Here is a 25911-nt window from a genome sequence, read left to right as displayed (position 1 = left end):
TCTTGCTCATAAACAGCTTATTTGACTAAATAATTTATTGATTTTTGCATAATATTTGAATTTTAAAATAAAGTGCTTTTGAAGTATTGTATTTTTAGATAGTTTTATAATTTTTGGGAGTTGGTTTATGACAGTAGACATAAATACTCTACGGATTTTAAGTTAATGCTGTACTGAAATTTAAACATTGAATATTAATGTGGGGCTATTTAGGTATAACTTGGAAAGCTCAGCCTTGAAACAAAATGAGATCACCTTTGCAATGCCAAGCACTTCCCAGACCCAGTACTCATCAAATAATAACTCATTTTACCCATTATGTTATAGTTGAGCCTAAAATGAACACGTTATTTTCTACCATGACTGAATTCTTCAACAAGGCAAGCATTTCCAATCTTTGTCACGCATTTTATAATATATTATATTTAACTTCAAGGTATGGCTCTTAAGATATGGCAAACTTGTAAAATAAGCCAAACTAAAGCTATTAATCAGCTTCCTTAACATGTGACTAGTCTGCATCTCTGTGAGGTGTAACAATGAAGTCTGCAAATTATATCATTGTCACTTACTGTATATTTAAGCCAGTAAAAATTTCATTTGTAATTGTTTCTTATGCTGATTGCTGTTTATGCTTGTAGGAAAGCTCTTTTAATATAAGTTTTTAGTTTGTCAGAGAAGAGATACGGTTATAAGAGACTTTTTACTTTTGATTTTTTGGCTGACTGCTGTGCTACGCAGTTTCCTTTGACTTTGGACTGAAAGATCTTTGGAATTAAAAAAGCGTGTGCCAGTCACGTAGACACCCACTACTAGTGACAAAAGCTCCATTTCCTCTGTTTGTCCAGTGTCTTCTCAGTATTATATTCAGAGAATTAATTGGAAGAGGCTGGTTCTCTGAAAAGCCAGACAACTAGGATGCAGGGAAAACATTTGTTCTTTCTTACAGCATCAAGTTTTGACTTTCCAGGTGGGAGACAATCGTACTATACTTTGATAGGAAAAACTTGGGTGTTCGTGCCTTTGAAAATAATTTGTGTTATAGGGTCTTTGTGATGGCAGCTTTTTCTTGTGGACTTAGAGCTCTGAACACACCAAAAGTGCTATAGTAGTTGCTATAAACAACCTTCAGGTTTTCACCTAATTAATTTGCAGTTGTTAAACCTTTTGCACAACTAATATGACAACTACTAGAAACGAGTATTTACATGCTTGCAGCACCAGTGACTGGATATTGCTTGTATCTTTCTAGGGAGCATGGTTTCTCTTAAAAGACTAATTTTATAAAATTTTCATTTGAAGGAAAGTAGAATAAACTCAGTAACTGCTCTGGTTGAGTCTCATCTGACTTTAGCTGAAGTAAATAATTCTTTTCCACTGTTTTTAATGGGACTTGCGTTAGACTGGCTAATTTCAAATAGGAAACAGTTTTGGGCTGCTGTCATCTCTAATCTAATAGAAGTACTATTTATAGCTATGCTGCTGTTTGTGTCTGTTTTCTGATAATATTTGTTTAGCTTTTCTTGCACCTGTTATCCTCTCGCAGATATGCTTGTATTTATTTTTTTCCAGAGATTTCTTCTTTTTCTTCTTTACTCTAGCTTCTTGCTCATATTTTATTTTCAAAAAAACCTACAAATTTATTCAGTGATCTCTGAATTATTTATTAACCACTTGTTTTTTTATTTGAACATCTGAAATGTGCTAGGCCTTTCATAAAACAAGGATACAATTCTGTCTCTGAGGATTTGAACATTTACTGTAACAGATGATTTTAATAATTAGCATCACTTTTAGATAGGAGTTTCTACTAAGTAAATATTAATTAAGAAGGAATGTATTTATGTATCTTTTGAACATAAAGTGCTATGTATGTATGAAATACTGTAATAAATACACTAGATAAAATAATACATGCTCAACTTGATAGAGAAAGCCCTAGCATTGTTTAATTAAAGTGATTGCAATAGAAGCTTTATGGGCTTCTAATTTCATTTATATCCCAAAACAAATATTAAGTGGTGAGGTGTTTTACATATATGGCTTGTAAAAATCTGTGTGCTTCAAATGACTGGATTTCTGTCATTCCTCATCAACGTTGTCAGTGGCGGCTTTCTTCCCTCCCTCTCTCATGGAGTCTCTCTCTGCTTGTGTTGTAAAACCAGGCTTTTAGCTTAGAGTAACTAGGCTGTCAATCAGAAGCCTTGTTATACAAGGTACTTATATCAGAGCCTTGTATAAGAAGAGATTTATCTGATAGCAAAGTTTTATTTTATGTAGATGTCACGTTATGGCTTATGTAATCAGTGGTTTAAAAACGGTATGCTTCATTGACCAGAATACTCTGTGTTAGAAATGAAACTAATGTGTTCACCCTTTCTTGGGTGATTATCTCTCAAGGCAGCTATCTTGATAGAAAATTCTGTCAAATTTATGTTTTGTGTTTGTGATATACCAGAGTAAAATATCCAGTTCTAACTGTGTGTATGTGAGGTTGTACAGTTGTACAGATTTATGGCACTGCACGTTTATCAAACATTCAAACTAATCACTTGTAGAAATGTCTGTCCCTCTGCTGGTAGCAAGGGACTGCTTCAAAGCTTTTTAAGAGGTTGGATGGTTCACAACAAACCACAGAAGTACATCTTCATACAGCACAGCAAAAGAGTGATGTTGAATTCTATAGGAAATTCTGGGTACTAGGATTTTGATGAACAGACAAATTAATGAAAGAAAAATGCATCAAAGTCTGTGAAAGGTACTGCTAATGCTCAAGTCTTAAGCTGCATATCGCTGGGATTGGGAGTGTGTACTGAGAGAGTAGTCATATATGCCTTATCTGATCTTCTGCTCTGGGTATTTCTTATTTATGCCTTTTTGTCTCACCAGTACAGCTGCTATTGTGTTGGTCAAATGTAGGGTTTCTATTGCTCTAAAAAAAAATGGTACGTAGAATTTAATGTTTAATATTATAATGTATGTATATGAGAGCTGCATAAAGCATGTACAGGTAGAAAGAAGATTTATTTGAGATTCTGGCCTGTATTTTCTGACTCAAACTCTTCTATATGAATATAGGTGCTTTAGGTTACATGGATGCTTCCATCCTTTTGGACTTGAATCCCATGAGTATTTTCATTAGGTCAGATCATCCTGTTTCTTAGAATGTAATACTAGATACCGGTCATAAACCTTATCAAAATTCCTCTGAGTTGGGTGGGGTTTTTTGGTAGTTTTTGACTTTGGTATTAAAAACTCGATTAGTCATGGGAAAGGGGGAGACAGTTTGACTTTGTTGTTGTTTGTTGTTTTTTCCCCTGTTGATTAACAGTTCTGTGGATGCATCTTAACTATTGGTTTGGCATTGTAGACTCTTAAAATGACAGAGTTTTTCTTGTGCTTATTACTGGCTTGATAAGAGCCTTTTTTGATTCTTGTACTGAAACCTGAAGGGCAGCTCAAGATGGAAAAATCAGTTTGCATTGTAACAAACAAATGCGCACTTGTTGGGCTTGAGACTAAAAAGCTGTAGGTAAGAAATTAATTCATGTTTTTGTCAATAGACTTGTCGTTAACAGCTAATCTTTAACCTTTCTACTTTTATAAACCTTATAACTGCACCATTAAAGTTTTATGGTGCACATAGTCCAAGCCAGGTGTCTGTCACAGGCCTTAAATTAGTACCTGTATGCAAAATAAATCTCATACTGACAGCCCTAGAGAATAATATTCTCAAAGCACAAGACAGTAGTGGCTAAGTCCATATTTCCTAATACAGCATACCAGTGCCCCTCAGGTCTGTCCTTACGGATCTCATTAAAAGGAATGCAGATATTTTGGTTTATTCAGTTATTTGCCATCAAGTAATGTCATTTTTACTGGCTGCAGTGGCTATATACTATAGCCCCTATATTTGCTATTTCATTCTCCCTTATTAAAGAAGCCTAACAGTAATTCATTAGCCTTTTTGCCTTTCCACAGCTCCTGGAGCCTGTTTGCCACCAGCTCTTTGAACTTTATCGTAGTTCTGAAGTTCGGCTCAAGAGATTCACACTGCAGTTTTTGCCAGAGTTGATCTGGGTATATCTGCGTCTTACTGCCAGCAGGGATAGGCAGAGTAATGGTTGCATTGAAGCATTGCTGCTTGGCATTTACAACTTGGTAAGTGAGATGAGTGGGAATGGCTGAGGAAAGCTTTGATCTGAGGTTTTGCATCACTGATTACTAGCAATAAAGTAAATTATTGGAACAACATATTTAAAATTTTAATACTTTTGCATGAAAGCATATTTAATCTGGAGAAAAGCATAATGTAATGAAGGTTTAGTAAGAACATGTTTGCAAAAATATTTTTTATAGTAATCTTTTTAGTAATCTTTTTGGGACAAACATTTTAACTAAAAAGGATCGTCTCATGGGCTTTCTTGAACTGTTATATATTTGTGTGTTTAAGGAAATTTAGTCATCCTTAATGTTGAAAAATATAACTTCCTATGGAGATGATTGTCAGGCCAATATGCTTGGTCAATCTTTGTGTCACTTCCTTCCCCCGCCTCCCCCTCCTTACTTCGAATATGTCTTTTTAAGGGTAATTTGAGGCTGAAACCACTCTGCATGCTAGAACTTAAATACATGCATGTGTACATTTGAGGGAGATAGTTGCCTTGAGTGGAACTGTGATTTTAAGAATATGTAAATGTAGATTATTCAGTTTGGCTGCTGGATGTAAAAGTAGTTTTTTTATATCCTTACCTTAGCCTGGAAATGTTTACTTTTGTAATGTTATGAGGCTGGCTGATAAATTTAGCAATACTGCCAAGATAGGCATTCTCTAATGGGAATTTCTGTGTTCTAGGACTTTATGATACTGAAACATTGCCCTTCTTTCTACTATCAGAGTAAACCCCTCCTTTAAACTGTGTATTATGTTTCTATACATGATGAGACACAGAACAGTCAAACTGTGGTTCTAAAAAAATAAAATAAAATAAAACCTTGTTATGTGTCTGTAGACCAGCTCTAACAACTGGAAGATCCAGTTGTTTTAGATTTATTCTGATAGAAAATAAACATTGGAAACTGCTTGTTGATTATTGGTACTGTTTGCTGGGTTGAAGTAGCATGCTTATCTTTGTTGACCATTTTCTCATAAAGGTCCTTTTGCAGTTCCTTTGAAAGTCATGTTGATGATTCATATTTTTAGATGACAATAATTTCTTCATTCTCTCCAGAGAAGAAAGAGGCCTCAAAATGGACAGTGGCTCCCACTGTCTTTTTCTTTAAGTTGTTGATATTTTTCTGTACACATACTGAGACTGAAGGAGTGAAGTTATTTTCTCAATACTTAGTGAAAGACAAGGATAAATCTTTTGCATTCTTCTATCAACTGTCCTCCCATTGTGATCCTTAAAGCCCACTACAAGTACTGTGTTACCTTGAACTAAGTTTTCACATAAACTGGAATAACTAGAGCTCATTGTTTGGAAATTTGCTGTAGAAGGCGGGATTTTAGACTCCTTTTTGGTATAGTCCTATGTTATTGCTCGTAGTATATTTGCTTTAAAAAATGCTGTGTTTGCTTATGTAGCAGTTTAGCAACTATGAAATCTGACCAGTTTGAAAGCCTTTTGAGAAAACATTCTGTGTATTTCTTACTGATAGAATGCCTGAAGAAACTTTGCCAGTCCCCTTGATTTCACCTTTTCTCTGTGGTGCATTTATTATGAAGTACTGCCCATTGTCAGCAAGTGACTCATCAGCCCTTATACATCTGTATCTTTTGGGCTTTAAGTTTAATTTTGCTCCACTATGCAATTCTATTACAAATAAATGTTATAATGTAAAGGTGGTCTAGAAAAGCTTTTTATTCTGTTTTGGTTTTGATGAAGTCACACTGATCAAGGAGCCAATGCTGGTTTTTTAAGTGTCACAGTCTGATTCTGCAAAACAGTCTGTGATAGAGGTCTTTCCCACTTTTTAAATATGTATATAAAGTTGCTGATATTCTGTAAATGCACAGAGACCTTGGGGTGTTAATAGTCTTATCAGATCAGGACATCTAACTTCTTATTTGTTAAATGCCTTCTAAGAGTTGAAAATTATTCCAAGTCCTATCTCCTTACTTCTGTTTGGGTTTTGGTTTTGTTTTTTAATGCAGGAAATTGCCGACAAAGATGGAAACAACAAAGTTTTATCTTTCACGATCCCTTCATTATCTAAACCCTCAATATATCATGAGGTAAGAGAGCTGCTGTGGTAAATCAGAATTGGCTCTATTAGAGTATTGAAAACTGGATCCATTTCATGCAACAGGCCATTTTTTAGATGCATCTTGTTGCAGTCAGTTTTCAATGTCAGTAGCTTGCAATTACTGTAATGGAATTTAATAGCATTAGTAGAAGAATGGGAATGTAAATGTTGAAAAACCTTTGCTGACAGTGCCCATTTTGAATGGAGGTTAGCTGTGTTGTAGTTGCAACTGTGGGTTTTTTGCCTCTTATGTGTTAGTATATAAGTAGCCTTCGTTCTTCTAACTCTTCCTTAATAAAGTTTGAACTTGGAATATTATTTTTGTTTCTCTACTGTTGCTGTACAAAAAGTCTGTGCAATTAGGACAAACTTACTATAAATGGATATGTAAGAATCAAAGTTGAAAATTGCTCTCACCTGCTCTGTTGCTTGTAAGTGTGGAAGCTGTTTATAATAATGAAATTAGGTAATGGTTTTAGATTTACTGTATTCTGGAATAATCTTCATTTTTACAGATCACAAGACAAGTTTGTATTTTGGCTTGGGTGATTAGGAGTTTTAATGCTTTTGGGGACCTTTTACTTATGACTTGATTTCTCCCCCCCTCCCCTTCCTTCCTCCTCCCACCACCTACTTCTAGCCCTCTACTATTGGATCCATGGCTTTAACTGAAGGAGCTCTATGTCAGCATGATCTCATCAGGGTAGTTTACAGTGATCTTCATCCTCAAAGAGAAACCTTCACAGCACAGAACCGGTAGGTGGATGTATTCTAACATTAGAGGTGCTTCACTCAGCAGACAACGAGTCCTTAAACATTAAGACTGAATACGTTATGTGTTCAGTCCTTTCTCAGCATTAAGTGCTTGGAAATTATCAAGATTGTTCTCTAGGTTTATCTTGAGGTATAGTATTTTTGTTGTTTGTTCCAACTTTGAATGTTCTTCTAATAGTTAATTTAGAAGAGTAGCTTCTCTGTCATTTCTGTGTCTGTCAGGAATATCTTTGGGTTTATGTCTGTCAACTCAAATTTTCCTGGAAGTTCAACAAAATTCAGCTTTGGGTCTGAGGCTGTGACTGCTTTTTCCACAGGAAAAGGGGAATGGAGCTGAGTGGGTAGACAGAACTAGGGATGAGAGAAATTGCCCTGCTGTGTTCTAGTGACTGCCAACTTTACCTGTGTCTAAAGCTAGCTCTGGGAAAACCGATAAAATAATTTTGAATCCATTGCAGACTCGTCTACTTCTATAACTTTGTCCAGTTCTGTAACTTTGTGCAAATATTATGCCATATGCAATTTCTTCCATAGTTCCTGCGTATGCTAATGGCTTTCAGTAATAATAATTTTAAATGTTTAATACTGAACCTTTAATAGCCTGTTTCAAGTTAGTGAATTAGAATGAAAGAGGATTTAAGGATTTGTGTGTTTTACTTCTGACACTTTTTCCTGTGGGGCATTTTTTGAGACTGAGTTGTAGAATTTTTGTGTTAACTTCTGCTGAAATATTAAGAATTTATACCATACGAGGTTTTGTTCTTGTCTCTCTTCAGGTTTGAGGTGCTGAGCTTTCTTATGCTGTGCTACAATTCTGCTATTGTCTATATGCCTGCCTCTTCTTACCAATCACTTTGTAGGATGGGTTCCAGGTGAGACACTTGCCTTTGAAATAGTCTTGCAGGTTGCATCTAGACTTCTAACTAAATATTATTTGAGCAAAAAAAGGAATTTACTTGTTGTGTTTAATAACTTAAAATATTTAACTCTTGGTCAGTCTTGCCACTTAATTGGAAATTTGAAGCTGTGCTTGCATACAGATAAAACACATGGATTATCTTACTACTGCATGGGCTTTCATTCTTGTTATGTAACTTTCTAGTTATTTGGAAAGAAAAAGAGCAATTTGGGGGGAAAATTAGTTGAAGCTACTCAGACTGATTTGCATTTTTCGGATTTAAGTATTTTTCAGACATTTTTCAGTGTGGTCAGTTTAAAAATCCTGTGAGGAATACCACCAGTTTCCTCCACTTCCAAATATTAATGTCTTGCTTCTGAAAATGGTTTATGTGAAGTGCTTGCACAATGTTCTGGGTTTTCGTGGTTTGTTTGGGTTTTTCTTTGGTTTGGTTTTGGGTGGGTTGGTTTTTTTCCCCTTTCTTTTTTCCACCCCTGATAATAACATCCCAGTTTCTGGAGAATTCAGTACTGTAATTTCTCAAACGCTTACATATGCCCTCTATATAACCTTCTACTTGAATAGTCTTAGAAGCATCTGGTTGGTAAAGATCCTTGCTTTTTGTTCTGAAAAAATCTCAAGTATATCTGATATTCCCATATGTCTGGTTTTACCAGCTTTTTTGTCTAAAATTAGATAAATTTTCTCTCCTGCTACCCCCAAACAGAGGAACCTCTGTAAATGGTTTTTGATTTAGCTTGTTTGCTTCAGCACAATGCTGCCATGAAAGAAAAGCATTACATACAATTCAGCTATGTAGCAAAGAAGTATCAGACTAACTTCTAACAACATATATTCTGTAGTAACGGACACATGCAGTTAAGATTATAGCCTGTTTTCTTTCCTGTGATTTCTGATGGGAATGGGTTAATTCTTGGTATGCTTCTGTCACCTTCACTTGAGTTGTGGCTATGCTAAATTTGCTGAATATGTTGAATTTTCCTGCATCCGCAAATCAGATCCTTTCTTTGGGTGGAGAAGAGAAACAACATTTTATAGGCTAGGGATTTTTTTTGTTGCTTTTGAAACAGTGCAGCAGTTATATATTAGTGGCCATGTGTTGCTTTCATGATGAAGATTCAGATATTAAATGTATAAATAAATTATTCTGTTTTACAGACACTCGGTGCTATGCAGTATAAGGGAAGGCAGGTACTTTTTCAAGGGTCAGAAGTATTTTTTAGAAGGCAGCTGAGAGCAATTCTCAAGAATACAGTATCTGTGTTACCCAAATTTAGGTAAAAGGTGATTGCATGCTGTCATCATACATTAGATGGGAGGTGACGTATTTCTTTTCTATAACAATGAAATGTTTCCTTTAAAGAAAGTTGGTTTCGGTTACTGGATTTTGGGGAGAGTCTTCTACTTGGTGGCTGGCAGTAGAGAATATCTTGCTACCCTCATTCTTCAGAAGCTGGTTATGATTTGAAGAAAACAGATGGAGTTCATGGCTGTGTGGGAATAACACTGGATTATCAGCAAGCCACATCCCAAGACACTGTTATAAAACTACTTTAATGGTTGGGAGAGCAACATAAGAATGTTATATGTGTACTTAGATTTTAAAAATTAAATTTAAAAAATTAACTAAAATGGCTGTGATATAAAGATATTTGTAGTCTTTGTGGAATCAACATTTTGTTACAATGGTGTGTTTTTGCAGGCTGTGTGTGAGTGGATTTCCACGGCAGCATGAGAAACGCTGGAAGGAACACTGTGGTAGAGTGGTGTTAGACCCTGACTTCATGGTGCAGCTGCTCACAGGTGTCTATTATGCCATGTAAGTGGATGGGGTTTTTTATATAAAGAGAAATGTTTGCTTTTACATGAATTGAACTAAAAATATAAATGCTATTGTTTTATGATTGAAAAAAAGTTAAACGCATAACACAAGTTTATAACTTGATTAGGGTATTTCCCATTACTTGCTCGCTCAGCTAACTGATAATTTGAAAATGTCTTTGTCAGCATTGAATTAGGTGGCCAGCAGTAGGTGCTGATGAGAGTTAGGCTTCTGGCTTCATCTTTTCCCATGCTTCCACTACTACCAGATACCTTCTATTCACAAGCGTAATGAGCTTGGATGCCAAGATAACCTGATGAAATGCAGATCTCTTGAATGTCAGTAGCTTCTGAGGTAGCAAAAATCCATTTCTGATGGAAATTCAGTTCTGCTAAGTAGCATTAAACTTTACATCTTGACTCCATTTTTTTTTTTTATTCTTTAAGTTTGTCTTGATTATGGCATCAACTTTGTCTTGCTTGGAGGCGATAGGGTGCAGCTTTTTTATTACACCAACAAGATAAAAAAAAATGCTTTGCCTATACTTTTTAAAAGAAGCGAAGGGGCTGGAGTGTACATAAGCAGAGGTGAAGAGCTGGATTTGGGCAGAAAACAGACAAGTTTGAGTTCATAAGATATGAAAGATAAATATCTTTCTTTACTTTTTAGATATAATGGTCAGTGGGATCTTGGCCAGGAGGTATTAGAGGACATAATTTACAGAGCACAGCTTGAACTCTACTCACAGCCTCTGCTGGTAAGAAACAATTTATTGCAATGTATGGGCTTGGTTAACAGGAGTATGGATGTGTTTCCAAAGTTGACTGGTAATGAAAGCATTTGTGGCCATTTACTGCACTCCCAAATGCAAGTGGTTATTAACAGTTGGTGTTTTCAACATAGCTATTTATACTATGCTTTTTCTGCTTGAGTATTAGCTAGGGTGTTGGGATCTCCTAGGACTCACTGATGCTGAAAGCTAGGATTTTCTAATGTATTACAGTTGGATCAAAATGTTTATGTTGTTTTGGCATAAGCTACTGCTGAGTGATTTAAAGAAGCTTAACCGAATGATTATATGTCATAGGACATTGGTTGCAAAAAAGGTGTTTTCTTTGCTTCTAGACCTTCAGTGGGGCTGAGAACATGCTGTGTGGTTTAACTGATAACACAGTAGAAAAAGCAGCAACAGGATAGAGCTGGAAGTGAAAAGGAGCTTCATCTCCAGAGTCAGTGTCAGATTTTGATTGATCAAAGTCAGTCAGGTCTTAATCTTTACCTTCTTTGGAGGAGCAGCAATAGAATGGAATTAATTCTGATTTTGGGTGGGGTTTTTTTCAGTCTCCACTATACTTGCTGTTTTGATCATAAAAAGAGAGAAATGAAATGGGGAAAGTGGTGAAACTGGGCTGGATGCAGGTGGATCTGTTTGGGAAGGATGAGGAGGTTGACAGAGAGAAAGGAAGAATGGAGGGATTTTATTTTTTGTCAGATATAGGAATGAGGATCAAAATAAGAGGGAAAATTAAGGAGAATAAAGTAAAATAGACTGTTGTCTCCGTTTCTGCATCAGAATTGTGGCTAGAAGCCTTTAGTGCTCCTCTGAACTAACAGCAGTAAAATTTTGCTGCTTTTTACATAATTGAGAAGGGAGTGGATTGGGACAAATCTTTTTGTGTGGCAATCTGAGATCCCTCTCTTCTGCAATAAATTACGTAAAATTCTCTTGATTAATACTGGCTGTAAAATTTATCTACAGGCTTTCTGACACTGCTGCATTTTAAATGCTTGGTATCCATTGAATTATTATAATAGTTGGTTCCTTTTGGAAATGACTCATCGCTCCATCAGATTGAAAGTTTTCAAATTAAATATTGAACCTGCTGAATTGGGCCACCCTATCAAATCACTACATTTAAGAGGTGTGTAGGAGGATCTGGAACTTGATGATATGACAATTTTCAGTCCTTATTGTTCATTTTTAATCAGTTTGTCCCTAAAGATTACTTCTAATTGTTCTAATCTTCTAGAATGTCTTTGGGTTTTTCCAAAGCTACAATTGCCTCTGCATCCCATTGTCTGGTGTCAGTAACGTCATGACATCACCAATTTTTCCCCTTTCCCCCCTGTCAGGTTTTTCATGCATATGTGTGCAGGCACATTTGTGGGGTTTTCTTAATATTCTGATCACTGCCTTGATTCCTATCTTGTTTTACTGCAATTTTTTAAAAGCAGCTTTAAGAAATTGTCAGTTTTATTAAAAAATGACCTGCATGTCCTTGTCCTCATGCTGTATGTTCAAGCGACTTGACTTTTTCAAAGGTTGGAGTCCTTTCACCTCATTGCATTCTCCAGGAGATGTATATAATTTAGCAGCATTATAAAATTTTCTATTTTAAACTTAAAACTACTGGCACCAAATAAAATATCATCTGTGCAGCATCCTAGATAAGTTTCAAGTTGAGCGTCTGCCTAGGATTTCCTAACAGCAGCAAATTCTTTGAAGTCCATTTAATATTTGGGCAAACCCCCAAGTTAGGATTATTTTTAGATATCTGTACATAAGCTACATGTATAATTATGGGAATGCCATCAGTCATCATTACAATGAGAAACATCATGGTCCCTGTATTTGGGTATGTCTCTTGGAGAAATATTTTTGACAGTATAGCAGATCCATGCTCTTATTTAAATAGGTTGATATTGCCTGTGGACTTTAAAAAGAAACCCAAAAAACAATGAAATCCCAAAAAAACCCCTGAAGTAGAAGCATCAGAAAGCTATGGAATGCCTGTAATGTTGATGCGGTGGTCTTTCACTGTTATCCAGAGACTGCTCTGGAAAGGGCAGGAAGTAATGCAAGGGGAAGGCTTTTTCTGGGAAAAGTATCTCTGGACCTGGGGAGTAGCTCAGTTCCAGTCAGTCAGTCTTTTCCTCTGAACACAGAGTTCTGCACTTGTTTTGGACAAATCCCTGTCTTCAGTGCAGAGACGCACAGGCTTTCTTAGCTTGGTACACAAGAAGCATGGATCAGCAAGTCCCTATTGTGACAGCATCATTACCCAGTGTGTTTTGTTGATGGTACTTACTGCTTTTGTTGGATGTTCTTTTTGTTAGACCTCCTTTCTGGTAGGCAAGAGTGGATGTCTGGCCTTAAACCAGCCCTCCTTTGTCATTGATAGTTGAAAACCTGGCTTGCCAAATCTGAATTATGCTGTTTGTTTTCCTGCCTTTCAGTGCTGGATTAGACATAGTGAGCAAGTTTTTTTGCATCCCAAAGGATCGCAGTTTTGGGTTTTTTTCTGTGAGAGGAGGGTTGTGACTCATTCAAACTGGTTGTTCAGGCTGTTTCAAAGTTTTACTGTTGCATTGATTTTTACCTTCATATGGTTATCCTCAGTCCCCAGAAGTACAATTTGTGCTGTTAGAGGGGGACAGCTGTTGAAAGCTTCAACAAGTGGAAGTGCTCTGTCACTTTTCTGGTCTTGTTGCAGAAGCTCTTTGCTACTGATTTTTAGATTTTAATCCTGTATACTGAGAAGGGTACCTCTACAAAAGAGGGCACAACTCCAGTGAATAGGAGATGGGAAGGCAAACCATTGTATACTATTGAACTTGACCTGCTTTGGTTCAGTACAGCAGAAATGAGTTTCTGAAGTCTTTAATGTGATCAAGGATAGGGTGAATACAGTTTGTACCATTTCAAGAGGATGGCGTGGAAAAAGGCCTATGTGTGAATAGGAGAGCGGTTCACAAACAAATGTTGAGGCTGAGAGAATTAGCTAGCGAAGGGCAATGTTGGACAAGTGGAAGGCAGAATGATAAGCGTTTCTGTGATGGTGCCAATAATCTTTTCTGCTGGTTAAAAGTCAGACAGGAAGGCCGTGGAGAAGATGTTTAGTAGGGAGTGACAGGATCACAACAGCAGCTGGAGATCAGTATATGGCACCAATTCTGGCCCACCAGGAAGTGAAAAGTCTTTGATTCGGTTAATATTCTTGATTAGTGCTTTACTGTCTGAAACAGTTTTATTTCTTCTCATGGTTGCTGGATGGTTTGCCTGTTATAACTTGTAGGAAAGTCACTTTTACTTCATTATAGTGTGAATAAACACCCTTCACAGAGCTTTTATGGTATGCCATATGAATTGATATAGTATTTTTATCAAACTTTATCCGAGATCTTCACAAGACAAATAATACAAAGTTCTGCCAATAGGGGGTGTTCCAGTGGTTTAGTAGATTTCTCGTAGTTTGTGTTTTCGCAAATGCTAACAAAAGACAACTTCATTAGTTAAGCAGATTTGGTGTGTGTGGGCTTTGGGAGTTGAAGGAATTTGTTGGATGTCCCTTACATTTCCAAGGCCTCAGGCAACCTCAGAATATCAAGACAACTTTGATGACATTTAAAAGTGCATTCATTCTGTCACTAGCTTGAGGTGGACATATGAAAATGTTGCTTACAACATAAAACTAGGAAATGCTTGATTGTAGTAATGTGCTAAACAGTTGATACTACTCCATCAGTTAGCCACAAGTTTTTATACAGTAAACAAAATGCCTGTTCTTAGAAAAAGAACATAGTCTAAAAGGAAGAAAAATGTATGTATGCATTGCCAGAGAAGTGGAGTATCTTGCAAAGATGCATATGCTACATTAGATCTGTATTTCATTTGAGTGGACAGAACAGTCAGCCTTATGGTTTTATCTGTGTCTTAAAATAGGTTTTATGTGCCTTTGCCTTAAGCTAACAAGTAGACTACATGTTTCTCTTGCCATATAGGGAACTGTTCTCTCAAGCTGCAAAATCAATTTCTTTTGTGATACAAGAGAAAATCCATTAGGAGGCTACATAAAGCTGCTTTTCATAATGCTGCTTGTAAACTGTAGTGGAGAGAATAGCTTGCCCAGATAATGGTGGGAATTGTTGCCAAGTAGGATTTTGTAGAGATGAGCAAGTTACATTTTCCATAGTTTTTTTATTTTAAGTCTAACTGTTTCTGACCTTCTTTATTTTATCTTCTGTCTTCATTAGAAAGGAAGTAAAGAGCATGTAGGAAGTCAGATGTCAGTGAAACGTAAGAGGTCTATGAATGAAGTTGTGATGTTATGTTTAAAATGTGTCTAATAGTTTTATTGCTGGTTGGTTGTATAAAGTCAATAAGATTTTGGAAAATCAAGGTGTGTTCACTTTGGGTTTGTTTTTTTGGGGGTGTGGGGTGTTTTCTTTTGGTTTCCATTTATTTATTTATTTAGATTTTAAATTGCATTTTATGTGCAGCAACTTTGTTGTTGAACACTGCACATGCCATAGAGACCCAGCTTGCTCTTCAAGAGTTGGTACACAAGTTCACTTTTTGAATAATTTACTTCTAAACTAGGAAATATTAACTGAAAGTTGCTCTTTATTTTTTAAAGTAAACCTCTAATCCCACAAAGGCATTTTATGGGAAATTCAAAGAAGCAGTTAAAGTATCAAAGCCAAAAGAGGTCATTTGTTCTCTTCAAAGCTGCAGAACAAAACTTCTGACTTGATAATAGGCTATCACAATAAAAAATTAGATCTAGTAACTATTAATGCATTTTAATGATTTGATGCTCATTGCTTAGGTTGCAATTTTTTTAAAAAATTTTGCAGGTACCCATAGTCTAATCCCCTTGGTTAGGTTTTGGGGATTTTTTTTTTTTTTTTTTTGGCGGGAGATGGGGGGTGGGGTGGTGGTTATGGGGTAGGGGAGGTGGAAACTGGCCCTGTCTCCGCCATGCACAAGGTCATATGCTGTTTGCATTGGCTTGGCTTGTGACCTAGTTTTAGGACATTCTTACCATAAAACATAAATGGTATTTTCCTTGTCATTTTGCAGTCTGTTTTGGATGGAGACCTTCCTATGTAGGTTGGTACCTCTGTCAGTACAGGTGGCAAATGTGGAACAAAATAAATTACCTCAAAATAATGGAGAAAAATCAGCTATATTTTTGGCAATAGGTTTGTGATGAGCTTTTCAACGTAGTTAAAAACTGAATATTGGGGATGAGATCTGGCATAATTAACAAATCTTGGTTGTTTCCATTTCCGTATCCAGCAAGAGATATAATTTTGCCATTAGTGCAGCCTAGGACAGCAGTAGTACAGCATTTTACTTTTATCTTAGGTTGCAAATGCCATGAAGAACTCACTGCCCTTTGATGCTCCTGATGCATCGCAAGAAGGCCAGAAGGTACTGAAGGTAGAAGTTACTCCAACAGTGCCGAGGATTTCTCGGACTGCTATTACAACAGCTTCTATCCGTCGTCATCGCTGGAGGAGAGAAGGTGAGCTTTCTCTGCCAAGAGCAAATACTGTGGTGTACTGTATTCATCATCATCACTGTAATCTGGCTTCTGAGTTTGAATGTTTGCAGAACAGTTGGTTGGGTTTCGTTTGTTTGTTTGTTTTTTGAGAAGTGATACCCCAAAACAACATATAGTATTTTACATCTTCAGAGCACTGCATGAACATGAACATTTGGGGTGTTTTGTTTTGTTTTTGACTTGGTGATAACCCATGAGGTAGGTGAGAAAATGGAGGAGCTGGAAAATGTTCAGTAAGACTTCTTTTTTTTCTCTCCATGTAACATAGCGTAAAATTGTAGGGGTAGAGTTTGGCTTAGGATTTGAGTTCTTTCTTTAATCCACACTAAAACTCAACTGCCTCCCATCATAAATAGTTCAGGGAATGAATGGTATTATCCTGACCTTGATAGGGTTCCAGCTACCTAAAGCTACTGAAGGCAGTGGGAGAGGGAAAAGCTGAACATCACACTCCTACCATCATATGGCCCAATTTAGAGAGGGGCCATGTCATAAAATACCTTTGGATAGCTTAAAATTAGTCCTTACTTTTCCTCAGTGAGTACTTATGCTGTATGGAAGTGTGCTTGACTGTATGAAGAAAAAAAATAAGTATGTGGTAATATTTACCTTGATATGATGACATCTTCAGTGTAGGCATAGCAAAAAGCTTGCTTTGAAATCACTTTGTCATACTTATAAAGCTTTGTTGCTGCATGTATAAAACATTGATTAAAAAAAGCTGCATAAATGGCTGAAGGTAAAAAAGTAGAATAACCTAAAAATAAACCGAGGATAAAAGAATCTGAAAACAAGGATTACATATTTTCCTGTGGTACTCGTTCTTTTTTCTTTTTCCTGTATCATGTGCAAAAGGATTTGATGACCTCTGGTCTTCAGCTGAATGAGGATGTCCAGGACAACAAGTAGCTGTCTTCTGTTTTCAGGACTCTGGGTCATGTTTGTCTTCACTGTAGTTGCCATTATATATTCATTTGCTAGTCTCTGATCTATAGTATAGCCCACCTGTCCCTTTCTGTGGATGTTCTCACAAATTTTAACTAAGCATGGGTAGTGTTTTGTGTTTGTTCCATGTCCACATAAATCTTCTATTTTCCCTGCCTGGGTTGGAATGCCAAGAAAGGAATAGAAAAGCACTAAAATGTTATATGTTGAATCCCAGATGGCTTTGACTTCTCAAACGAGGCTGACTCAAGCATACCTGGCTCACCGATCCAACACGGCTCCACAGACCTAGGGATCAAACGTGAGCAAGAGGGGGAGGTGCTGATGCGCAGGACCCCTGAGCATGGCTTCCTGGAGCCCACCTTGGCAGCAGCCACAACAGAGGGTAGGACAGAGATGAGGAGGCAGAAGTCAGTGAGGCAGTTGCTGGAGGAGGATCCTGGCTCCCTATCCCCAAGCAGAACTTCTTTCCATTCTAGTGTGTGTTTCCGCTATCCCAGGGTGTATTAGCTTCTCTTTGCAATACACGCATCCCCTATATACCTAACATCAGGTCAGGTACTACCTTTTGTTATCATGTGGGCTGGCCTGGGGCTTGCATCTGTGTGGTGAAAGACTGCTTGGCATGGCAAAAAAAGCAAAAAAACCCCAACCAAAAACAGGGGTAATAGCCAAGAGCTTTGGGATTGCTTGGAAACTTTCTATTACTGAGCATGTTTAATCTAACATTCAGAAGGAAAAAATGCACCAGGTGAACATGAATCTAGTCCTGAATAGTAGACAGTATAGGGTATAAATGGGTTTGGCTACAACTTAGTTACAACAGTGTGTTGTTAGTCTGCAGTTTTTAAATTCCTAAGAACAAAGTTTCCTGTTCCTGTGAAAAGTCAAGCCTATCCAAGATGGATATATAACCGCTGATGTTTTTGTTTGCCAGTCATCCTTTAATTGAAAATTCATACGTGTACAACTCGTTTACATGAATGAGCTGGCTGCTCTGAAGACAAGTACCAAAAAAGCGCTTGTATTTTCAAGAAGAAATCAGGTTGTCATGTTTCTAAAAACTTAAGAAACTATTATTGCTTTCTTTCTCAGTTATGCTGTCCATGCAAATGCCGTAGGACTTCATGTGTCTGCTCTGCAGCCAAGAATAGCAGATAGAATAGCTGGTAGAAATGTATTTTGTTTAAATTCATCTATTAATTTTTTCATCTTAATGCCATTAAAAGATGTGGTTTTGAGTTCTGAATTTGAATCATGATTTCTCCTCAGAGGTGAGAATTAATTTCTTGTAAATATAGCTAAACATATTTTCAGGTGTTCTTCTATCTTAAGTCTTATCTGAACATTCCTTTGGTATTTCCAGCCTCTATAAGCATATCAGTTGATCATAAATGAAATTTATTTGCACATTTGGACATGAGCTACATAGGTTTCAGTTTTGTTCTTCTGGAAACAATAATCTGGAGAATTTGGAGACTTAATATAGTGTTACCACACAATCCCTACCCCTACTCAGAGTTGCTGTCAAACAGTAATTAAGGCATCATGCTTTTGTAAAAGATAGTCACATAAAAATATTTAGTGCAGGTTTATAATCTGCTCCTTGGTGCATAGTGAATTTGAGCATGCTCAGTAAATGAGTCCTGTCTTCTCCTAAATTCACCTGTTCACTTGGTCTTACTCCATTTTACTAAACTTTGCATGTGCATGACCTGAAGGATATGGAGAAGTCCTCAGCTGCAGAGAACCTTCTGAGAGAGACAGGAAGTGGGAAAGAAGTTGATAAAGATGTTGCCTTCTAGTCTTAATTTGTTTCAAGATATCTATATAATTTGGCATGTTCTTGGATAAGGCGTCATTCCATATGCTTTACTTCAATAGAAGGATTGAATACCCTTTACGTCTAACATTAGCAATGTGTAATTACATGCTTAGGCAAACTGAATTCTGCCAGCTGATAGCATCTGGGAGAAGGCCAAGGAAGTTTGACTTGATTATCAGTATAGAATTGTGTGTGTACATATAATGGTCTATTATTTTACTGATGCTGATTTCACAGAATGTTTCAGCTAGCAAATTCTCTCTTATAAATATAATTTTGATATCAAACAGTATAATGCGAGACTAATCATTTCTAGTGACTTTTCAACCTTCAGGTATGGAAAGGATAAATAGAGTAAAAGTCACTGTAAAAAGCTGTGTAAAACCCCTCCTTCAGATCAGCATTTTGACCCAGTAAATAGAAAAAGGGAGAAGATTTAAGAATGATTCACTAATGCCTTACAAGGTATTCTACTTCTGGCTGGTAGCAGCTGTGGTTGTGTGCACTATTTTTGGTCAGTGGGGAATGGTGTGTCTACATCTGCAGGATTAATTATGTACAGGCATAAATAATGAATTCTTTGGGGACAGACTTTTTCTGATACGGAACAGTGAGAGTCCTGAATATGCGCTGTAGTCCTGAATATGCGTTGTAGAACAATTGATATGATTTCTGTCACGTTGCACTGTCTCTGTCTCTTCTGGCCTTACAGTAGAAGAGTGCTTGGGAGGAGTAGGTGTTTAGTTTTTGTTTTCTTTTTTAATTGCCTTACTGGTCTGTTGGGGGTGGGGGTGGGGGGTGGAAAACTGTGTGACTTCATCCTGGTTTTCCCCCCAAACAGAGTATGTAAGGACTCAAACATTTTTTATTGTTTCTGAGGGCAGTTTTTAGAGGAAAAATAACATGTAATGGGAAAAGAATATGTGTTTGCTGAATTACTTCAATCCCACTGAGAACTTCTGTAGGTATATTAATCTGACTAGACAGAAATTCTCTTGCATGTTGTCTTCTCTATCTTCTTCATTTTTGAGCACTGCTGAGCTGCTTGGGCCTCTGTATAGTTGCAGCATCCAAAAGTTTGCAACAACCCCTCTCAGTCTTGTCTTTAAATTCTGTGGATAAAATGCCACTTTTTCAGTGTGACTCTTAGGCTTTGCCGTCCCTGAATAGGAATGTCTGGTTTAGCATCCCATTACTCAGCAATGTTTTAACATGAACTTTGAAGGTGACTAATGTTCTTATAATAATAAAAAGATACCTTCTTGCAAGTTACGCATCTTTCATTTGAATTAGAAGGGCTTGAGAGGGGACTTCAGCTGCTGCTATTGCTGCTTGTAACCAAACACGCTTTCATCCAGCTTTGCATGATTATATAAAGAAACATAAATATTTGTTTATTGAAAAAGTGCTCTTGCTTTCAGTATGTTCCAGTTATGTCATATTTTTACTAGCATCTTTGATTATGTGTGGGAAGGTTGCGGGGGGGAATGGAGTTGTGGTGGATTGTGAATAAAATATATCACTGTCTAATGCAAGAAAATACATTTGTGTCTCAGAAGATGAAGGCCTAGTTTGTCCAAATGGGATGGGCAGGAGTGGGGGAAACTATGTATTTTAAATACAGTTACAGGAAGTTAAAGCAAGTAACGTACCCTTCATTTTAATAATAGCCCTTGAAACCTAAGAAGCTTTGTTTTCTAAGGCTAAAGACTTTACCAAGGAAGGAAGACTGCAGTAGCATGAACTGTATTATCCTTCTGCATGTGGGAGACTAAAGAGTGAAATAGAGCTTTATAAAACTACAGAATAATCTCGCATCACATTGTTCTGAGAGGCCTGAGAATGGTCTGATTTACAGATGGCTAAACATCTTTTGTAAGCTGATACATAGTAATGGTAATTCCAAGGCAAAGTTTCCTGAAAAGAAGTAAGTTTAAAACAGAATAATAAAACCTCCCTGTAAAGTTTTCTTTTTGCTTTACAATTCAGAAACATGAAGTTGGACCAGGCTATATTCCTGCTATGCAGAGGCAGCAACAATACTGAAAGCTTTGTGTCTGTTTTGCTTGCCATAATGTAAAATATTCCTTAGTGCTCTGCTAACAATCAACATGAAAGGATGAGCTTTCACTCAAATGTTAGAATCTCTTAGATCCTTGCTTGGTGGTAAGCTGGGTTGAACAAACTGCCAGTAGAGCAGTACAGTGGCTAGCTGGGACAGATCTGTAGGCTTTGCAGATTTCTTGCAAATAATCAGGCTTCACAGCTTTTATAAAGAAAAGCAAAATTCTTACAGCCTGAATGTCTCTTTTTTTTGTTAACATGGCTAAACTTAATGGATTTTTCCCAATGAAACAAGATATATGGAGCAAAAACTCAAGCTCCATTTTCAGTTTTGAAATTCGAATGCTGTTCAGTTTTCTACTGAAACAGTAACTCTTCTTTTGAGTACTTGGAGCTTAGAAGAAGGACTGGAATAAGATCTAAAAAGAAAAAAAGGTCTTTGTGTGCAGCTCTAATCGTATTATAGGCCTGAAAACAAGGATTTAAGAAAGAAGTTTGTCAGGCTTTTTTTTTTTCTCTTTGAGATTTCAGTCAAAAGTACAATGCCTCTTCTACAGTATGAAGTGTTTCAGAGGTTAAATTTCTCTTAATATCAAGGGTTGGGTTTTTTTCTCTGAAAAATTTAGATGCTGAGATAAAAGCAAATATGGTGGAAGTACCTAGATAGGATTGCTGGAAATGCAGGAGGGGTTGAGGTCTGGAGGAGAGAGAAATAGGAATTAGGTTAATTTCCAACAAAGCATAGTTGCATTGTTTGAAGTGCTAGCTACACACAGCAGAAGCCTTGTACCTCTGTTGAAGCATTGTGATTGCTGGCCTAGGAAGTAGCCTAATTATGAAGCCTGCTGAGCACTTGCCAGAACTTATTCTGACTGGAAGAAGAGATCCTGAACATGCTTACATCTTGCCTCAAAATAGGATAAAAATAGTCTGAAAGGTGCTTTTTCTTTCTACCCCGCCCCCCCCCCCCCCCCCCCCCCGACACTTAGCAGAAGAATGGGCACCAGTATCTGCAGACAGAACTAAAACAAGTTAACCAAATGGGACCTAATTCTTGTTTATAGGCAAAGTTTGGGAGGTATTCTGACTGATAAAAGTGATGTAGAGGAAGGGCAAATCAAGCTCAGGGAGTGCCTACTGGTAGATTCCATTATTCTGCTAAATAATGACAGGAAGATTATTGACTGAGAATCAGAAATTTTTAAGCAAGTGGAAACCAGGTGGATTAACAAATAAGGTTTGTTTTGACATTCTGTCTTCCTGTAACTTGAATGCTTACTGTGTGTTCTGATTGGTTTGGGGTTTTTTGGTTGTTTCTTTTTTCTTAATAGATGCTGAAGGTGTAAATGGAAGAGAGGAATCTGTGAACCTTAATGATGCTGATGAAGGATTTTCATCAGGAGCTTCCCTCAGCAGCCAGCCAGTTGGGACCAAACCTCTATCATCTGTATCCCAGAAAGGCAGCTTAAGGAAAACAGCAAGTGGGCGTTGTGTTAAGGATAAAGACACCTCCTCTGCAGCAAAATCCAGTGAGAGCCCTCGAGATTCAGTAGCTCGGAAGCAGTACATGCACCCATCCACTGACCTTGGTGCAGATATAATTGAGATGACACCTACAAAGAAACACCTCAGCCTGCCTGCTGGGCAAGTGGTGCCAAAAGCCAACAGTCTGAGCCTGATCAGGACCGCCAGTGCTTCCTCCAGTAAATCATTTGACTATGTGAATGGCAGTCAAGCAGGCTCCAGTGTTGGAGCTGGTACAGAGGGTGTTACCAATCTAGCAGCTGGCAACACCAATCGGTTTTCAACTATCAGCCTACAGGAGGACCGACTAGGCCAAGCTGGGGAAGGTAAAGATCTCCTTCCCCCAGGAGCTCCCCTAACCAAGCAGTCTCGATCTCCAAGTTTCAATATGCAGCTGATATCCCAGGTGTAACTTTGACTCCCTTCCTTAGGACTCCCTCTTTCCCCTTAATTCCCAGGCAAGTTCATCCTTAGGCAAAACATGAACCATCATCCTGCAGTGTGAAAATACTGACTGTCGTGATCTTGTTTGATTTGGTTTAGCTATCATACTGTATTACTGAAACAGCAATAATTCTTCCCTCACCTTCATCCTCCCCCCCCACCTTGTAAACATGGTTGTGAAGCAGTATATAATGTACTGTATGCCTTTTTCCATGCCTTCCTTTCTCCTTGGGTGATGTGCAATCCATCGTAGGCTGATCAGTCCCATTTCAACACTGTGAGACTGGAGACACCGGCGGAAATGGTGAATGTGATCCCTATGAGATGATGCTTTGGCTTTGTTAAGAAATAGAAACGGGTTTGTTATCTCGGTCTACAGTACTGCAAAGACTACTGGATTATGACTTTTCTTTCTCAGAACCAGGAGTGCCTCAGAGATTCTAGTGTGACTTTGGACCTCTCTGAGTCTGTGCAATCATTTCTGGGGAGGGGATTGTCATTGCTGCTCCTGGCTGCCTACAGCACTTTTTTCATTACAATGAGGGTAGTTTTTTCTTGCCTGCCCCCAGTCTCTCATCCCAGAAGCTTTTGATGTTCAGCAACTGAGACATGCATATTAACAAGTTGTTTTCCCTCAGAGAGAGGATTCTAAGTAGATAATGTAGGTTACAATGCACTTCTAATGGCGTTGTAGCCATATGTAATGTTACGTCTTCCCCTCCAGGACACAGGGTCATTCTGCATATAGAGTAAAATTGAGACAACACCATGCTGTTAAAGCAGTTTGGTTTGTAAGTGGGAGGGAAGCACTTTCCCAGGAACTAATGGCTAGCTCTGCTCCATGTTGTTGTTGTTGTTGTTGTTCTTGTGAGGTGCTGATCACTGAATTGAATTGAAAGGTGTGTTCGGGTAAAGAGTATTTCTCAGGCTGCTTTCTATGGTATCATGGCTGTTGGACACCCTTACCCCTCTCAGCTGCTTTCTCAGTGTCCCTGAATTCAGTCATGGAGTCATTTGAAGAATCCTGCAGTCCAGACAGACCGTACTCTTAAGGGGCTGTCTCAGGGATAGAGAAAATAGTTTGCTAGAAACACTGAAGCTTCAATGTGAAATGCTTTTCTAGAAACACCATTTGTGCAAAGGGGTACTGACAGTCCTTTCCCAGATGGATCACACTTCATTGCCTTGGTATATAAAATACATTGAGTTTTTTTAACTCTTATTTTAGTGGATCGGCCCTAATCTAGAAAATTCAGAACTCATGCCATTGAGCCAAGACTTGAATGTATATGACTGGTGTATGGGCACTGGCTGGTACTTACATTAGAGAACACTGCTTAGAAGCACATTTCTGGTCACACAGGAGAATGTTCGTGATTGTCTCTCTTCCCCCCCCCCTTCCCCCCCCGATTGCTAAAGAGAAAAGGGCAAAGTTCATCCTCAGTGCTTAAGTCATATATAGTATCCTGGAAGTTTACAAATTGTAAACCCACAGGAAAGAGTTAATGATCTTTATGTGGGCACTTTGGTTTCACTGTCACTGTGAAGGATAAACATAAGCGGTTATAAATAGCAGGCTATCTTTGAATGATAGTCTTTAAGAAATTCAGGACAGTGACATGGTGTTGCATTGCTGGTAGTTGCTTTTGATTTTTTTTTTTTTTTTTTTTTTTTGCTTTTGACTCTATTTCAAATAGAACATTTTTTCAAATTTACATTTAAATTAATTTAAATATTTGAAGGGTTTTTTGCAGTTTGATGAGTCACTTTGGTAGTCTAGTCTTCATATCTTATATTCATGAAGTGAATTAAATGGCATCTGGACTGATGCAGAAATGCAGTTAAAGAGTAAATGGAATCATCAGAAAGAAAGAAAACCTTACAGTTTCTAAACTGAAGTTAATCTTTAAGGATCACCAGTCACACACAGATGGAACTAAGGCAAAGTTGAGATTAAGCTATGAGGCATTTTCTGTAAAAATGTCAAAAGCTGTATATGGTTAAATTCTTCTTTATTTTATAAAGTTTTGCTAGTGGAGACAATTGATAAGTCATGGCTGAAAGTACAAAATTCATGTTTTGTAGAGAGTATCACAAAGGAAATTCTACTAAAGAGCCATCACTGTAAATTGAAAAGGACCAAATAATTTGCTTAAGTCTTTGGGAAAGAAAAGGTCATGACTGTCAGCTAATTTTTTAAGAATTACTTATTTTAATATTTTAAAAAGTAGGGTTATTTATTAGCAAGGTTCTCTACTTTATATATTTGCCAGAATAAGCATTCCTCCAGAAGTTTTAGGACACTTAAATTGGCATCAGGCCAAATGTTACAACCCCTTCCTGCCCCGCCCCCCCCCCTTTTTTTTTTTTTTTTTTTTTTTTTTTTTTTTTCAATTCTTATGCATGGGGTCCCACACTATCAAACTATTTCAGGAAAGTGAGACAGCTCAGTGACTTCAGGTAGGGAAGTCAAATGTACGTGCATAAATTTGAATTGGTTAAAACTTCTACCTTTTAAGACATTTTTACAGTTCTCATTTTGATGATGTGCCTTCTGTTATTGTTTCATCCATTTTATTTTGGCTTGTTCTTACATATATATATACACCTACCCCATGTAAGGCTTTTTAAAAAGTTCAAATTTATGCCTGGAAAAAAAGTTATTTTTTTGCTATGTGGTGACGTGGTACATCTATAACTTCTCAAAATTATCCTTTTAGTCCAATGTTTCAGCTGTGGGAGCTTGTTTTGTTGTTTTTCAGAAAAGTACTGTTCAACATCTATCTTAAAATGAGTCATCACTAATATCTACAAACCAGCTGTAATAACAGGCTTTGCCAGTGCTGAGTGTCATGTTTATCATTAATGCTTCTAGATGTGTCTCAAACTATAGCAAGGTGTGTTAAGATTGTAGCAAAACTTTATACACTTAAGTTCAGTATGCTTCAAAGTACTGTGGCAGAAATAGAAGTGTCTGAGATATGGGTTGAGGGAA

The 25911-nt window shown here is 37.4% G+C and overlaps 1 protein-coding gene across 4 annotated transcripts in view; it reads left to right on the top strand.

Annotated features, from left to right (window-relative positions):
* Positions 1-25298, top strand: part of HYCC2 (hyccin PI4KA lipid kinase complex subunit 2) — a 55119-nt gene extending 29821 nt beyond the window's left edge. For 3 of the 4 annotated variants that reach the window (XM_049820460.1, XM_049820379.1, XM_049820292.1), the window contains 9 exons: positions 3982-4161; positions 6158-6238; positions 6890-7005; positions 7800-7895; positions 9645-9761; positions 10434-10521; positions 15916-16075; positions 17277-17444; positions 22280-25298. In XM_049820460.1, coding sequence (XP_049676417.1) covers positions 3982-4161; positions 6158-6238; positions 6890-7005; positions 7800-7895; positions 9645-9761; positions 10434-10521; positions 15916-16075; positions 17277-17444; positions 22280-22884 — 1611 coding nt within the window. In that variant the 3' untranslated portion in view covers positions 22885-25298. The remainder of the gene's footprint in view (positions 1-3981; positions 4162-6157; positions 6239-6889; positions 7006-7799; positions 7896-9644; positions 9762-10433; positions 10522-15915; positions 16076-17276; positions 17445-22279) is intronic. The other variant, XM_049820544.1, reaches the window with a different exon arrangement.
* Positions 25299-25911: the final 613 nt, after the last annotated feature.

This window comes from Accipiter gentilis, chromosome 1, assembly GCF_929443795.1.
Source record: "Accipiter gentilis chromosome 1, bAccGen1.1, whole genome shotgun sequence".
NCBI lineage: Eukaryota > Metazoa > Chordata > Aves > Accipitriformes > Accipitridae > Astur > Astur gentilis.
Note: the sequence above shows the minus strand (reverse complement) of the source record. Positions and strands in the feature narration are given on the sequence as shown.